At 28.9% G+C, this 17243-nt stretch overlaps 1 protein-coding gene and 1 pseudogene across 2 annotated transcripts; one reads left to right on the forward strand and one right to left on the reverse strand.

Moving 5' to 3' along the window:
• Nucleotides 1-276: 276 nt before the first annotated feature.
• Nucleotides 277-7678, forward strand: LOC114421162 (annotated as a pseudogene). The gene is made up of 7 exons (XR_003668498.1): nucleotides 277-307; nucleotides 1630-1848; nucleotides 4413-4813; nucleotides 5045-5356; nucleotides 5901-6123; nucleotides 6250-7222; nucleotides 7302-7678. The product of XR_003668498.1 is annotated as a probable disease resistance protein At5g66900 (transcript).
• Nucleotides 7679-11193: 3515 nt separating this feature from the next.
• LOC114423921 (zinc finger protein WIP2-like) lies at nucleotides 11194-13552 on the reverse strand. The gene is made up of 2 exons (XM_028390832.1): nucleotides 12860-13552; nucleotides 11194-11766 (listed from the first exon to the last, which is right to left on the reverse strand). Exons 1-2 carry the CDS (start codon nucleotides 13463-13465, stop codon nucleotides 11332-11334), a joined length of 1041 nt encoding a protein of 346 aa, XP_028246633.1. The 5' UTR covers nucleotides 13466-13552; the 3' UTR covers nucleotides 11194-11331.
• Between the last annotated feature and the right edge of the window lie 3691 nt (nucleotides 13553-17243).

The following is a 17243-nucleotide window of genomic DNA, read 5'->3' on the forward strand; positions in this document are numbered from 1 at the left end:
AAATTAGAGACTAGTGGTTGAATCTAATACTTGCTGTAGCTTGAAATTTGAAAACTCTTGAGTTGAGTTGTGGCAGTTATCATAAGTCTTTGGAGATGTTTTCATGGAAAATTCAATTTCTGATTTTTAAATTAGAGTTATGATCATTGCAATTTCGGGGTAGGATGATGAAATATCAGGGACTAGAAAAATTCCTCTGGGTCAGTGACCTCTCGTGGGATTCATTTTCACGATCCTTTTGATCACTAATATTTATAATTCAAATCTCAAAACTATATGGATGGCTACTCTGTAACTGATATTGAAGGTTAATTGACTAATAGATTGGTAAGATTTTTGGTTACTAACTAAATCCTCTAACCTCTTAAAGTTGGATGCATTTATTTGAGATAAAGCTTGATTTCTGGTACTGTGTTACATGACCTTGATGTTGTTTGATTCATATTGGATGTGGCTTTACCAACCAACCAGTTTAAACTTAAACACTAATTGTCATCAAATATATAAATACTGTGGACTGCAAAATCATAAGAAGATAAACCAGAAGAAAGATGAAATCAAAAGAAAAATTCCTTAAGAATGAAGTTCAACTCATTATAGCTTATCCTACAAATGAAGTTCACGTTTAACTTGGGAAGATTTTGATTTGGCACATTTGATTTAAGTATCAGTTTATTTTATTTTAAATTTAGTAAAATTGATTTTGAATTGCTAAATTAAGTGTCTTACTAATCCTAATATACTAGTTAAGAAACCAATAATAGATAGTATTTTTTTTATTTATTGAAAATCATTTTGAGAATTTATTAGAAATCAGTGCAATACATTAACAATATTTTTAAGGATTAACTAACTTTCTAGTTATTAAATTTTTTCAAAATTTAATCTTTAGTCCCCGAATAAAAATTTGTTCGATGAATGTCTGTTAATTATTTTTCTTTAATGATTCTAGTTCCAAAATAATAATTTGATAGGTCAAAATTCTTAAATTTTTTATTTTTTAATTTATGGAAAAAAGTTTAAACTCCATTATGTTTAGGATGCACATTAATTGTTCATTGGTCAATTGAATATTATTGTCTAAATCAAATTAATGGTGTTAAAAATATGTATTTTGTGATATTTTAAAATCACATAATTATAATTTTAAATTGTCATAAAGTACAAAAATTTAATATCATTCATTTAATTTAGACAATACAATCAAATTGAATTAATTTAAAAAATTAAAGACCCAAATTAAGTAAAAATAAACTAGAAGAACAAAATAAATCTAAAAAATAAATTAAAGAAAAAAAACAAATTCAACCAAAATATTTTTCACTCAATTATCGTTCAAGAAAAGAGTGTGAACAGGGTCAAAGAAATGGAGGTGGGGATAGATCCATTTTTTCTTATTTCAATTTTTTAGGGTTATTTAAATAAAGAATCCCCCCTCCGTCTCAAAGCTTTCCTCGGATCTGACCTTACGCGAAAGAAGAACCCTGGAAGAGAGCGATCCATAATCCATTGGTAAGGAATCTTCTCTGTTGATTAATTGATTTTGTAATTCCAAATTTCGAATCTTTCAAGTTGAGATCCTCACAAGAACTTGAATCAATGGTGCTCATAACCCGTTGCTATTTTTAGTTAACAACAAACAAGGACACGCAAGACAAAAGCACGAAACTCATAGGTATACACAGCTATCTCTTGAGCTTCTTAGCAAAGAGAATTTTGAGCAGAAACTTGGTGGTGGTGTTGGAAGAGGAACAATACATCGTCCCTTTGGTATTCCAGCAAACCCAGAATCCACTGTTGGCTTGGATACACCGTTGTGTAAGCTGTGTTGGGATGAACAAGTCAAGGGTAAGTTTTCACTTCTTGTTTCTTTCATGTATGACGAATGGGTGGACTAGAATTCTCTTCTTTTTTTATGATTTCATTCATAACTTCTTCACATCACATGTTATCTATTTCCTCTGCAATATTTTGTCATCAACTACTTGTAGTATCAACCATGTCTCACAAAATAAACCGATTCTAACATAATTACTCCATGTCCACCTTAATTACAATGCAAAAGAACCACTTCTATTTTTATTTTATTTTTTAATTTCAAAAGAACACAATATCATAAACACACTTAACACCGATAGTAGTCATTGAGCACAAATAACCTCACCAAGAAGCACATGACAGAATGAATACTATTGGTGTTAGAGAGATGATGCGAGATACCTTTAAATGTGGTTTGGCTCCTTGCCTTATATAAGTTATGGTCTACTGAAGTTAACAAGTTATTAGCAACAATGTGCTGAGAGAATATTTCTCCCAAAAAAAACTTTATAATCAAAATTACAAATTCATCGAAAGACCTTCAATCGTCAATTGACAACATTTTTAATATATAATTCACCAATAAAAAAATCATCAAATTTCTATTCAATTGTATCATAAAATTTTACCAATCGTCAACCAAGCATTATATTTCACTAATATATATATATATATATATATATATATATATATATATATATATATATATATATATACTAAAAATCAAATCAAATTACATTAAATTAACTTTACCAATTATTACATCATTTTAAAACTTTAAATTAGATGATATTTTTTTAAAACTTACTGTTTGATGGAAATTTTTTTCCACATAGATCACATATGTAAAATTTTATATTATTTTTCAAAATCATTTATTATATCTTTCATTTAAATTAAAATCAACATCATCTAAATATTAAAAAATATACTAAAATATAGATCGGGTGACTATCTTATTGTTGTTATTCAATTTTTAAAAAAATCAACATAAATTATGTTTGTAATATGAAAATATAATTTAACGATTGAATTAATATAAATCTCATATATATATATATTATAAAAAATAAATCATATTACTTTGTCCATCAATAAAATTAGAATATTTCATGTAAGATTTTAAATAATCAATTTGTAATTATTTCATAATAAAATAATCAATTAACTAGTAATATAGAAAAGAAATTTGAAGAAATAATATAGAATTTGCTATAGTCTCCATTATTTACTCATAGACTTCCTAAAATACTGGGATTGAAGCCAACAAACATTAATGGTGGGACGTATAAATGTAAGATATCATTAATTGAAATTAAGTTAGAAATTCAATGTAAGATATAAATGTAAACAATTTTTTTAACTCTTGATATAACTCTAGAAATTTCCAATATCATTAATTGAAATTTTTTCAATTTTTAAAAAATTATAATACTCCTTAATTTATTTTAAATTCCTCTAATTCATTACCTATATAAAATATAGTCATGTGACTGAAAAAGGTATGAGCAGAATTATTCAGCTAAATTCAACTCCTTAAAATATAGTTAATATAAGTCTAAGGTTTTCCATCATCTCTTTCAAGCTTAAATGACATTTCCATTATTTATATTAACAATATGATACTCTATATTTCTACACTAAAAAGGATTTCCTATTCTAAGTAGTTCAGATTTTATTGAAAATTATAAAATTAGAAAATAATTATTAAATATAATGTGAGACTTATAAAATTTTATTATTGTTTAATAAATTTCATTCAACAAGGTGGATGTGTTCAAAAAAATGTCATATTACTTCTTATAGAATTATGTTTTGTTTTTGCATGTTGGTTTTGTGGATCCTTAAAAACTTTTTTGTTTATTTTTTTTACGTTGGTTGGTGGCTTCCAGTCATCCACCCCCCATAACTATTTTATTTTTATTTACTTCATATATAATTATATTTATATCGATATTTCGATAACTTTTAATTTATTTTATTTACTTATGTATTTCATTGGCCATTTTGTTGACAATTTTAACTCCTGTTCCTCTTCCTCGTCGGTTCTTTCTCTTCTTTTATTAAATACTCTCTTAAAACTTAAGGATATTTCATATAGTTAGTTCTTGTTTAGTTTGACTTGCGAAAAAATCGCTTCTTTTGTCAGGTTTTTGACATAGTTTTTGAAAAATGAAAGAGTCATTATTTTTAATCACTCAATGATAGAATTCTTTCGTAGTTAGTTTTTGTTAATAATAAAGATTCAAATCTACGATCTTTATTTCTCTTCTTCAGCCACCGAACGAATCTTATAACTCTTGAAAGACCCATTATTCTCTTAAGATTGTTACAAAAGTGTGCAAATTATCCTTTAGAAAGTTAATATGTGTACAAAATGTTTCATCATAAGGGCATAACCTAAGCATTTCCTATTCTCTGCAAATGATGCTTCCCACTCTTAGGTGAATTACTGCAACAGGGATTTGAAGGAAAATTTTAAAAAATTAGTGTAGGTCACACATAATTCAAATATTTCTTTACTATTTAATTCCATTCCATTATACTCTACCAAAATATGCTCACAATGAAATGAATGCCTTGGTTTCACCTAGGTAAATTCAGGGAAAATATTTTATTTGTCACCTTCTCAAAAACGCCCAACTTGAAGATTATTGTAGAGATATTATTTGAACACTATGGATATCAAGTGCCCGATTTTCAAAGTGATGAAGAAGCAGTTAAGCGATTGGGACTTTTGCTTAGGAAAATTGAGGGAAGTTCAATGTTGTTGTTCCTGGATGATGTTTGGCCTGTCTCAGAAGCCCTTGTCAAGAAATTTCAAGTCCTGATACTAGATTCTAAAATTTTGGTAACTACTAGGGTTGGATTTCCTAGATTAGGCACTCAGTGTATCTTAAAACCACTCGTTCATGATGATGCAATAACCCTTTTCCGGCATTATGCGTCATTGGAAGAAAGCTGTTCTAGTATTTCTGAAGAAGTCATCCAAAAGGTGCGAACCATATGGTAGAAGTCATTCAATTGAAGTAGATATCACAATATTGGATAATGGATATTAACACTTGGAACCTTTTTATCATTGAACTAACATTGAAGAAACATGTACAAAATAGAAAACCATGTTTTGACCCCTCAAAATAATATGATAAATTACTTGCAGCTTGGGGGCCTAAGTCATAGAAATTTGGTTACTGACACTGGCTATTTTTGGTTGCAAATATAGGTTGTGAAAAACTGCAAGGGTTTACCACTTTCCATCAAAGTGATTGGTAGCTCACTCTGTAATCAGCCTTTTGAGTTGTGACCAAAGACAGTGGAGGAATTGTCCCAATGTCTACTTGATTCTAACTTCAGATAATTCTGTCAAGGAGTGCTTCAGGGACCTAGGGTTATTTCCTGAAGACCAAAGAATTCCTTTTACTTCTCTTATTGATATGTGGGCAGAGTTGTATGGACTAGATGATGATGGCATAGAGGCAATGTCCATCATCAACAAATTAGACTCCATGAATCTGGCTAATGTCTCGGTAGAAAGGTACAATTACAGCATATATTTTCTTCACTTAATCCTAATATATACAACAAATAACATGAATTTATGCTCTATAAAACAGATAATTCAATGTCTTGTATAGCTTATGTGAGAAGCATATGTTTCATCATATAATATTACAAGAGAAATGCTAGCAACACTCTCTAACATTCTTTTTCTGATACTCTATGATTGGTTTAAATTTATTGAAAACCACCAATTTTGGTTGGTCCCTCATCTCATTTAATGATTCTTTCTCCTAATTTAGAAGTGGGATCCACCAAAATTAGTCATTTCTAATAATTTTCCACCAATCACAAAGAGAGTATTAGGAATAGAGTGTCACTAACATTCCTCATATTACAAATTACAAATGACCATTTATCTTAGTGAAATGGAGCACCTTACAGTCTGTATTTATTAATGTGAACTTAAGTTGAAATTCATAATTATTCTTTTTCATAGAGAGCATTTTTATTATCTTGAGTGAATTTCTCTTAAGGAATGAATTTCTGCTTATTTACCCGGAAAAATGCTAGTGACACAGACAATTACTTCTACAATAACCTCTTCATCGTCCTTCATGACCTTCTGAGAGCTTGCAATTCATCAAAGCACCCAGGAACCAATTGAACGGAGAAAAAGATTGATTATTGAGATAAATCAAAATAAACCTGAGTGTTGGCTTGGGGAGAAGTCAAAATTGCTTGGCTGGCGTGTTAAACAGAAGCCCCAACATGCCACTGACCACACATTGTCTATATCAACTGGTGAGTTATACCTTTTCTAAAGGCTATACTTACAAAGTAAAAATTAGTAGTATAGTATGAATGTTAGTTACAGTGATCTGCCATTCATTATATTCACAACTGATGCCATATGGGTTGCATTTGCAGATGAAAATTGTACTTCAGATTGGCCCCTAATGATGCAACTGGCTCAAGTTGAGGTTCTGATTTTTAATCTTTAAACTAGGAAATATTCCTTTCCAGATTTCATAGAAGAGATGAACAAACTAAAAGTTCTGATAGTCACAAGTTACAGTTTCCATCCTTCTGAAATGAGCAACTTTGAGCTATTTGGCTCTTTTCCAACCTGAAAAGAATACGACTAGAGTGGATTTTTGTTCCTTCCTTTGTTGCAATGAAGAATCTTAAAAAGTTATCCCTCTACACGTGTAATATGAAGCAGGCATTTGAAAACAATCACATGCTAATTCCAAACGCTTTTCCGAATCTTGAAGAGTTAAACATTGACCATTGCAAAGATATGGTGGCATTGCCTAAGGGGCTCTGTGATATCACCTCCTTGAAGAAGCTCAGCATTACTAATTGCCACAAACTCTCTGCACTGCCGCAAGAAATTGGAAATTTGATGAATTTGGAACTCCTAAGCCTCAGTTGCTGTACTGATTTGGAAGGTATACCAGCTTCTATTGGAAGGCTTTCAAATCTACGACTTATGGACATCTCAAATTGCATAAGCCTTCCTAGTTTACCGGAGGACTTTGGTAATCTGTCTAGTCTGCAAAATCTCTACATGAGAAGTTGTGCAAGGTGTGAATTACCATTCTCAGTTGCTAATCTTGAGAATTTAAAGGTGGTGGTATGCGATAAAGAGATAGCTGCTTCATGGGACGATTTCAAGCCTATGCTTCCCAATCTAAAGATAGATACTTGTTCCTTAATTATTGTTAACCTGAATTGGTTTCATTCAATCTCTTCCTAATATCATGTAGTTCAGGTTGTCTTTTCAAGGTGTGAATTACCATTCTCAGTTGATAATCTTGAGAATTTAAAGGTGGTGATAGGCGATGAAGAGACAGCTGCTTCATGCGAAGATTTCAAGCCTATGCTTCCCAATCTAAAGGTAGATGTTCCTTAAATTAATGTTAACCTGAAATTGGCTTCATTCAATTTCCTCCTAATACTTGCTTCATGCATTTCAGGTTGTCAATTCAAGAGCTGTTCAAGTGTTTCTGTTTTAAACCGCAACTGATGTAATTTGCGGGTTGGAGTTACTCGAACTCCTTGTGACTTAACTCCAACCATAATAATGAATGTTCTTCTGTTTGCTGTTCAAAAAAAGAAAATCACACCAAAAAGGAAAAAGAATAAAATACAATTTTCACGTTAGTAAAAGTAGAGCTGTCAATTTGGCCAAGTTACAAGGTGGGCCAGGCAGAAAACGCACATAGGGCCAAAATGCCCATAAAAGAAATGGCTATAGGGACAGAAAGCTCACAAAGCCCTGTGGGCTAGGACAGTCCATGGGCCTTGAACTTTTAAGAAATTTATTTATTATTAAAATTATGTTCCAACTCTATTCATGGACCAGCTCACTCTATAGATGAAGAGGATTGTTACTAGCCCCGTCCTCTTTGCTATTCACCCCATCCACGTGGGTAAATTTTTTGTTATTCTGAAAATATCCTTCACACGGAATGTTGATTCTGTTGTGATATTATACAAATGAAATCATGTTTTTGTTCATATTCTTTTTTTTTCCACCACCAAATCAACAAAACATGATCATGTTCTTGTTGTACATAATACAACAAAAACATATTTTTTATTGTTTTTTTAAAGTGTTTTAATTATAAAAAATAAGTTTAGAGTTTTATATTGTAAATATTTTAGAAAATTAAAATAATATTTAAATCAAGAGAAACAAATATAAATTAAAAGTATTAAAAATCTTACAATATGCATAACTTGACAAAATTAAATTTAAATATAAACATTAAAATATTTTAAACATAAAAAATTAATTGATTCAATAACCATTTTACAAAAATATAAATTAACAATATACATTCAGGTATTCAACATAAATTCATCTACAAGAAAATTCACATTAACAAAATAAAATTAATTCGAATCTTACAATAATTAAATTAGCATAACCATAAACATTAATTTACCAACAAAAAATTAAAGTAAATAATCCATTCTATTAATAAACTAAACTAACAAAAAAATGGATTTAACTATTAACTTAAAATAAATATTAATCATTATTTCAATAATTTTAAAAAAATATGAAAAACACAATACACAATGAACAATTTCGTTTTGTATCTCAACCAAGATCACAACATAATTGAATTTTTGTTATGCTTTTTTTAAAAAACACAATAAAATTTTATTTTATTGTGTATTTCAACAAACAACACAATAGAATTATATTTTTGTTATACATTTTTTTAAAACAACAAGGGTTGGGGGCGCAAGGAAGGAGTAGTAAGTTTTAAATTTTGAATTGAGGGATAAAATTATCTTTTCTACGAGTTTTAAATTTTTTAGGGGCTAATAGAAAATGTTGTAGGGATCAATAGCAACCCCTACAGATTAACCATCTCACTATGTTGGCTAACTAAACTAGTCCACTTCTAACTTTAATTATAAATAAATCATTCAATTAAGATGAATTTATTTTAAACTAAAATTAACATTTTATTTAGCATTTCAAATATTCAAATCCAAATATTTGTCAATATATATATATATATATATATATATATATATATATATAATATAAATCAATACAAGTAAAGCAAATGTCTAACTTGTCATTAGCAATGTATTGCAATTAATAAAAAATCAGTTAAGCAAGATACTACTAATAATATCAGTATTTTTGTAAGAAGTATCAGTGCTCATGACGTTAATTCTTTAATTATAAAAAGTTCATTATTATTTATGTTATTTATTTATTTAATTAGAAAAAATAATCATATGATTAAAATTTATATACATACTTACATAGTATAAAGTTTTATTGAATAAAATGTTTAATGAATTTCATTTTTAAAATTAAAAAACTATTTTTATTAGTCCACTTTAAAATATTTTAATTTTTTTTTCCATACAAGACAATTTTGTTCAATCTTGCTTTCTGACTTGGATACGTGCTCAGTTCCCTTGAAAAAATCACGGGAACTATTCCTAGAACACACACTAGCTCTAAGAAGAAAGATTTATTATTAATATAAAATTAAGGACTAGATCAATAGATGTTTATGATTTGGCCAACACTAAAGTTGAATTAATTTAAGCTCATCAATTAAATAAATTACATAAATAAATTTTAAAGTATTTTTTAAGTCGATCAGTTCATCTAAAAAGGTCTTACAAATTTAAAAGATCAGGTTTTTAAGCATATAATAATAATAATAGTAATATCATCATTATTAAATTAATTTTTTAACACATTAAAATTATATATTTATTAACATATTTAAACATTTAAATCTATTTACGTATTTAAGGACTTAAATTACTAACATATTTAATATATGTTCTTAGATTATTTTTATTTGAAAGTCTCGTTAGTTTAGTTATTATATCAGATTACGAAGTAAATGTTGAAATAAACTATATTAGACACTGTAAAATAATTTTACTGTAACACACTGAAAACAACTAAAAATTATTGTGTGATTGTGTGTAATATAGCTAGTTTAATAGATTTTTTTACTTCATAGTATAGCTTAATAGATTAGAAAATAGAGAAATATTTATTTTAATTAGCTTCAATTTTAATTAATAGTAGTATTAAAACAAAGAATTTAGTTAAGAAAAACAAAGTTTAACTTTAAATAAAGCTTGATCAAAACGAAGTCATAAGTCAATAAAATTAGTTAAAGAAAGAGAATGACACTTTGTTAATGGCATTGTTGTAATTAAGTGAAACTTGAGTCTAGAATCTAAAATTAAACTTTTGAAAGTGTAATCATCTAAAAAAACCCACTAATAGATCTAGAGTGACTTTGAATAGTCAAATTATTTATTCTTAAATGATTAGTGATTTTAAAAATTGTAATTAAGTTAATTAAACTTAAACGGACTAAATTACATTGATTATCTAAGTGATTGGATGGTTGACTATCTAAGTTTTAACTTTAACCATCCAAGGAACTTGAAGTCACTTTTAAGACGTAAAAAACTTATGGAACCTAGATTGTTTTTATGTCAAAACTTTCCAGAATCAAATTATTTTGGATGACACCTTCAAGGCCTCTTCATCTGGGTATGATGGAAGTGACAATGCTGATCACAAGGATTCTATCCAAGTGTTGTGTCCAGTCAAGGCTTTTCGTGAAAAACACAGATGATGGCTTCATTTCAAGGTTATGGGCACTTCCCAATCATCTCCAATGACACAATGTTGTATCTAAGGAATTTTACTAATCATGTGATGTAAGTCCATGAAGTACTCAAACTAGAAAAGGAGCAGTGGGCGAAAGCTTACCTAGCTGAAGTTGTTGCCAAGGAAGCTGAAGAGAAAAGTACAAAAGAAATGGTTGAGCAAGATGCAAGAGCTGCAAAGCAAGCTGGAGAAGATGCTACAAAGATTACTGAGGTCCTTGTGTTGATCTCAGCATCCTTGGTGATTTGCAAGAGATTAATGAACAAGCAACGTCCCCTGCAGAGTCCATTGCTGCAAAGGCTGATGAGGTCATCCAATCCATTCAACCTGTCCCTGCGTTCTCAAGTGTTACTTTTTTGAATGTCCATCATTAGACACATCCTTTCTTTGCTCGAAAACATATTTTCGTTCTCACGTGTTACTTTTTTTGAAAAAATTCCCTTTATCTAATAAAAAATACATTCTTGAGCATCTTCAAGTCACTTCTTGCTCTGAGTGTTATCATTAATAAAAAATATTTAATCATTTCTATACTTTGAAAATTTTTCTCAACAACCCAACATAAATAAATAAATAATTTTAATTAATTAATTTTAAATTAATATTAAATATGTTTTAAGTTTTCTAGATAGTGAATATTTGTACTTCTACTTTTATAACTCTTAAAATATATTCTCGGATGGCAGTTGTTTAAAAAAAGAAAAACACTAAAGAAGTTATATAAAATACACCTTATACAATCTATTACAATTAAGCATGTATGTGAAATTAATTAATTAATTACATGAAAAGTCACTTCAATTTTGGTTTTCCAAACTTATTAATTTTCACATTGAGATATCCCCATCATGTTCAATTTCGGAGGCCGCTTCATCTTCTTGCATGCAATCAATGTCAACAGCACCGTGGCCATGGCCAAAGGCCTTTATGTGATCCTTTAGAGATCTTTTGTGTTTGAAATCAGACCCACATAAACAGTACCATATTTTGCCACAGTTCTTCTCGTGTGTCCTCCAATCACCTTTCACCGCAAACGTTTTGTCACATTTTCTGCACATGTAGGGTTTAATGCCGTGTTTTCTCTTGTAGTGTGTTTGAAGGGTTCTGAAGTCCTTCAGAGGCCTTGCTCTTGGGTGGTCTATGTTGTGCTTGCAACCTGGTGCACAACAAAAGCATGGAAGCCGTAGCATTGCTGATGGTTGTGTTCCTTTTAGAGAATCAGGGCCCTTTCTATATTGAGATCCATGTCCCCACATATGCATCTGCAAAGCAATATCAACATGTATATAATTAAATACAGATATGTGCTAATCAGTTGTGATTTATGAATTTTAACTAATTTGCCAGTAAAGAGGTAGTAAAACAAGTATAATTGCTACCCCTTCCTACCATAAAAAGAAAAGTTTGGAAGAAAATTTAGTAACTACGATATATATATATATGCAAGATGAAGGGTGTATTTTAGTTTTGTCTTCGTTGAAAGAAATAGACAATGAGAGAGGGATGTAAATAAATTTATAGATCACTTATTGTTCATGTCACAAATTCATACAGTATTTTCTACAATTAACTTATATGTTTGCCATTTAAATTATTTTCCACAATTTACAATACTAGTGTAACAACAAGCAAATTAAAGCAAGGCAGATAGAAAACTCAAATAATGTATTTCTTTAATTCCACAGTAATATGGCTAATAAAAGGCCCCGTGCTTACAATTTTTGCACAAAATAGTTATTGGCACACAGATATTAACATGATTTTCTCAACCCTGCACAATTAGTTTCATGGGGTATAGTGGGACTGGCTCTTTAATTAATCACACGAGATCTCAATGCGATTCCATATATGAATCTTATCACAGACATGGCTTTGAACATTTTTACTGTGTTTTATACACCTGAAATGAGGTGAGATGCTGATAAATTAAGAACATATAAATATCCAGAAAGAAGCGCTGCTATTATAAATTTCATAATTCGTTTTACTTTCCACTCATTTTCAATCCTGCGCAGAATAGTATTATAAATTCATGTAAAAAAAAATCACTTTATTTTTTGAGAAAACAAATTTATAAAATCAAGCTTGTGTCTAATATACCAAATAGCTAATTAATCATGTTCATATAAATATGTGTGTGTAGTAGATAAGAGAAAGATCGAGAACACCATGCACAAGGGATAGATATATAACAAACCAAAAAGAGATGAAACTTAGGGACTTTACATGAAAGAGAACAACACAAAGGAAATAAAAATACTGTACATGTATGTAAAGTAGCCATGATTTTATTTTATTCTTTCAAATGTTAATATATAATAAAGAGTACAAGGAAAACAACAACCTATTGCATACCTGAAGATTATTATATCTGTTGAAACTCTTAGAGCACACATGACACAAAAACTGAGTAGGACCAATGAGAATCTGAGAAGGGGTGGGAATCCAATACTGAACCTTGTTCAATCTATCAAAAGGGTGTCCAGAAATCACACTCCTCGCATCCTCCTTTTCATTCATTTGTGCACAAGCTGCAGGGATCTTCCTTGACCCATTAAGATCATCAGAAGCAGCCACGCTAGGAAGCCCTATTTGCAGTGCTACTGTCACAGTTTCAGCATCACCCTCTTCAGTAGTAGTACTAGTCATCAAAAGGGTCGTCTCATCCATGTCCCTTTTCTTTCCTCCTTCCTCTTCAACCATACCACCACCACTCTTTGATGGTTCATTTTTTTCCTTTTGTTTTCTGAGGCTTATGTTGTTTATGAGAGGAAGGGCTTCTCTGAGAGGAGGAGAAGGAGGAGCATAAGAGGAAGAGGTTTCAGATTGAATGGCGAAAGTGTTGTTGTTTGAGTAAGAAGAGAATAAGTTTGATTGAGAAGTACTAAAAGAAGAGAGGTGAGAATAGAGGGGCATGAAGTTGAAGGTTTCAGTGTATAAATTGGACTTAGGATCTGTCATAGTGAAGGCTTAGAAGGTTTTGGATCGATCTTTGGCCAGTAGCTATAGAGTGGTGTATAAATATATTGTGAGCATGTGAAGAGAGAGAGAAAGGGGGAGGGATATTGAAATCACCTTCTTCTAGTTTTTTTTGTCCTGGTCGTCTCATTGCTTTCTTAATTAAAAAGTAGTAACATTTTCTTTATTGATATTATTACTTTATTAGATTTTTTTAGTTAACATGTGTGAGACACGAAAAATTACAAAAGCAAAGCAGACAGCTGCATGAAATAATTTTAGTCGTACCATCATAATAACTAATAATAAGATTAATTTTATAAGAGTGTATATATTTATAATTGGGTAATTAAGAAAGAATAAAAAGAAAAAAGATGGCCGGTTCAATTTTTTATTAACAAAAATTAATAAATTAAAAATTAATATTTACCTTTTAAAAAAGTAAGATTAATATTATAGTATTTTCATAATTTAAGAATTTTATCACTCAACATGAACTAATTGGTGTGTAATTATTTTAGTTTAATTAGTAATGTTAAATTTAAGTGTTGAGTATATATTTGTGTTAAATAGTCAGAGTAAGAATTCTATTAAATATTAGTGGGTAATTTAAGTCTTGAGTTTAATTAGTGACATAATATTTTTACTTGAACATGATTAAAAATAAAGAATATAAATAATTTTGTTCAATTCAATCAAAATTACTTTTAATAAAAAATATACTTTACTTTTAAAAAATTCCTTTTCATTTTTTCTCTTTTCTCTTTTTTTTTTTATACTAAGATTAATCCTTAGATTTCTTCAGATACCATAAATAACTCTTTTTTACACAAGAATCACATGCAGGACTTAAAAATGAATCATATTTCTTCAATAGACTTTTACTCATATATACAACAAGAAACTAAGTCTGAATCAGTACACTAATCATGTCTGTATCTGTCAGGCTTGATCAAGTAAATTAAAAGTGTTTTGAACCATATGGGTAAATTTAAGGTAAAAGAACTAAAAATGGAAGCAAAGGTGTGTGTGGAAGTACATACTCAAGAAATTACCCCCCTGCAAACCAATAAGAGTAGTTAAAAGCTACATGGAAATCCAAAGATAGAATCATTGATTAGACAATGGCTGGTTGTCTCCCCAAGGGATAGATAGAGATGTTGCACCATCACGTACACATGCATACACATCTACACAAAAGAAATGTGAGAGAGAACATTCTGTTATTTTTTTTAACTTTTTGCTTTTTCTCTTACCCCAATAAACGGATAGATCTTATTTTATATACTTAATTACCTAGCTACTTCCAGCATTTGCTTAGTTGGGCGTGTTTAGTGTTTCTTACATTTGCACGCATACTCATACCACTGTTCATTCTGCCATTCTCACTTTCTGGCATTTTGTCTGATCGGTCAACAAAATATCAAATGCACTATTGATTTTGGAGTCAAAGTGTTATTATAGTTTGATAATTTCTAAATCACTAATTCCATTTTGTTTATTCCAAGTCTAACCATGGTTCATTTTCAATTGCTGCTCATGATCGGATACGTACTCTCTCTGTTTTCTTAAATAAAAAAAACTTAAATTTTTTATTTTCAAATGTAATAAGTAAAATTTAGCTATTTTTTTCTTTTTTAATAAAATTATAATCAAAATATTCTATATTTAATAAGAATATTAAGTTTAATATAAGTTCTAATAAAGAATAATTTTAAAAAAATATGTTTTTAATTAAAAATGACTTACAATTTAATAAAATAAATTAATTTTCTTATTTTTTCTTATAAAAAAACAGTGGAGTACTTTTTCTTTTGTAATATATTTTGTTAATTTTATGGAACTTCGGTTATTTTAATATATATATATATATATATATATATAAAAGGTGTTAAACTAAGTATTTTTTTAATTTATAAAAATATTTATTATATTGAAAATAAAAAAAATTAACACTTAATTCTTTATACTTTTATTATTCATATGCTTTATCAGCATGTGATTTTTTTTACTTAAATATAATTTTGATCCCTAAAAAAAGGATCATTTTGATTTTTATTTTTTTTCAAATTTAGTCCCTATTAATATTAATATTTTGGATTTTATATTTTACTATTAAATAACAATATTAACTGTTAGCATAATAATAATACTTATAGTCCAGTGACTTACACACGTCAATACGTAATTTTATACTAAATTTATGTGTAACTTTTTTAGTAAATTTTATTTTTAAATTCTTTTCAAATTTAGTTCTTATAAATATTAATATTTTGGGTTTTATATTTTACTATTAAGTAACAATAACAATATTAACTGATAACACAACAAAGATACTTATAGTCCAATGACTTAGACACGTCAATAAGTAATTTTATACTAAGTTATGTGTAAACTTTTAGTAAATTTTATTTTTAAATTTCTCATCAATTAGTTTGATATTATTAACTGTTTTGAATAAATAAAAATTTAAAATTATACTTTAATAAAAAATATGTAATTATGTTATCAGAATCTTTGATAATGTAATTAGGTTAAAATTGGAGTTTTATCTTGATAACCAGTACATTATCTATTGTGTTGGTTATTCGAAGTCTAATTTTAATTGTAAACAGTATAAAAGAATATCCAATCTCTAAGCTAAGTTTTATCCTTTATTATATTGCCACAGGTACCAGAGGAAAACTGCTCTTCAGGCATCAAATTAAGGTGGGATCAAATTGAAGAGGTTATGAGTACTCTGAAGAACAACAATTATAGAATATAAAACCCATACCAATAAATACCATATAATTTGGACGGGAGTGGTAAATAGCTTTATTACGTTGAATCATACTGATCACACTACTGTTAAAGGTGGACAAAAACACAACCTGTAGAAAATGACGTATACGTTGTCGTTTTATTCTTATAATTCAACTTTGCTCGTATTCTTGAGATCACCTCCAGTGTGAATTCTATTCCTTTTTCAAAATGTCCTCAAAGAGATCGAAGTTTCCAGTGGTAACACGTTTTTGACACGTGGAGCACCTATTAGGCACAACATTTGAAGATAGTATTAGTTGGCATGGACACTGTTTGATGCGTGGAGGACAAAATCCAAACATGAAAATGAGATGCAAGCTTGAAGATAGTGGCTGGGAAAAGTATGTGACATGAATTGAACCAGGCATAGATAGCAATGGACAAATTAAAACTATATACTATGATTTACTAACTAGTACTAGTACTAGTAAGAGACTAATTAATTAATATCATGAAAGATTTAAGAGAAATTAACTTTTTTTTCCTACAAAAGTTTATCCAGTTAATAAAAAATGAGACTTGATGAACCCTAAATCTAATTTACTTAAACTTTTAGTTATATATATATAGAAAAATCTGTTTAAACTAGAACTCTTCTAAGTAACACGTAGAAGCCATATTCATGCCATAGAGCATCTCAGACGTGGCAGTTGCTATAACCACTTTAATTCAAGTCATGCCATTACAACCAGTGACGGAGCCCGAACCGATGAGAAGGACCAATATAAAACTTAAATTGCATGTAATAAATACATATTTTATTTTTTATTCAAATATTAGTAATTATATAATTATAATTGAATTTTTTTAAAATAATTAAATAACCTTATTGAATCTTTTAATAATTGAGGAACTCAATTGAACTTTTAATTATAATTAAGAGACTAATTATATAATTAAACCTTAATTTGATCAAGAGCCATGATATTTTAGGGAAAGATATATTTGTTAATATTTTAATTAATAAATCATGTAA

This window comes from Glycine soja, chromosome 8, assembly GCF_004193775.1.
Source record: "Glycine soja cultivar W05 chromosome 8, ASM419377v2, whole genome shotgun sequence".
In the NCBI taxonomy this organism is placed as follows: domain Eukaryota; kingdom Viridiplantae; phylum Streptophyta; class Magnoliopsida; order Fabales; family Fabaceae; genus Glycine; species Glycine soja.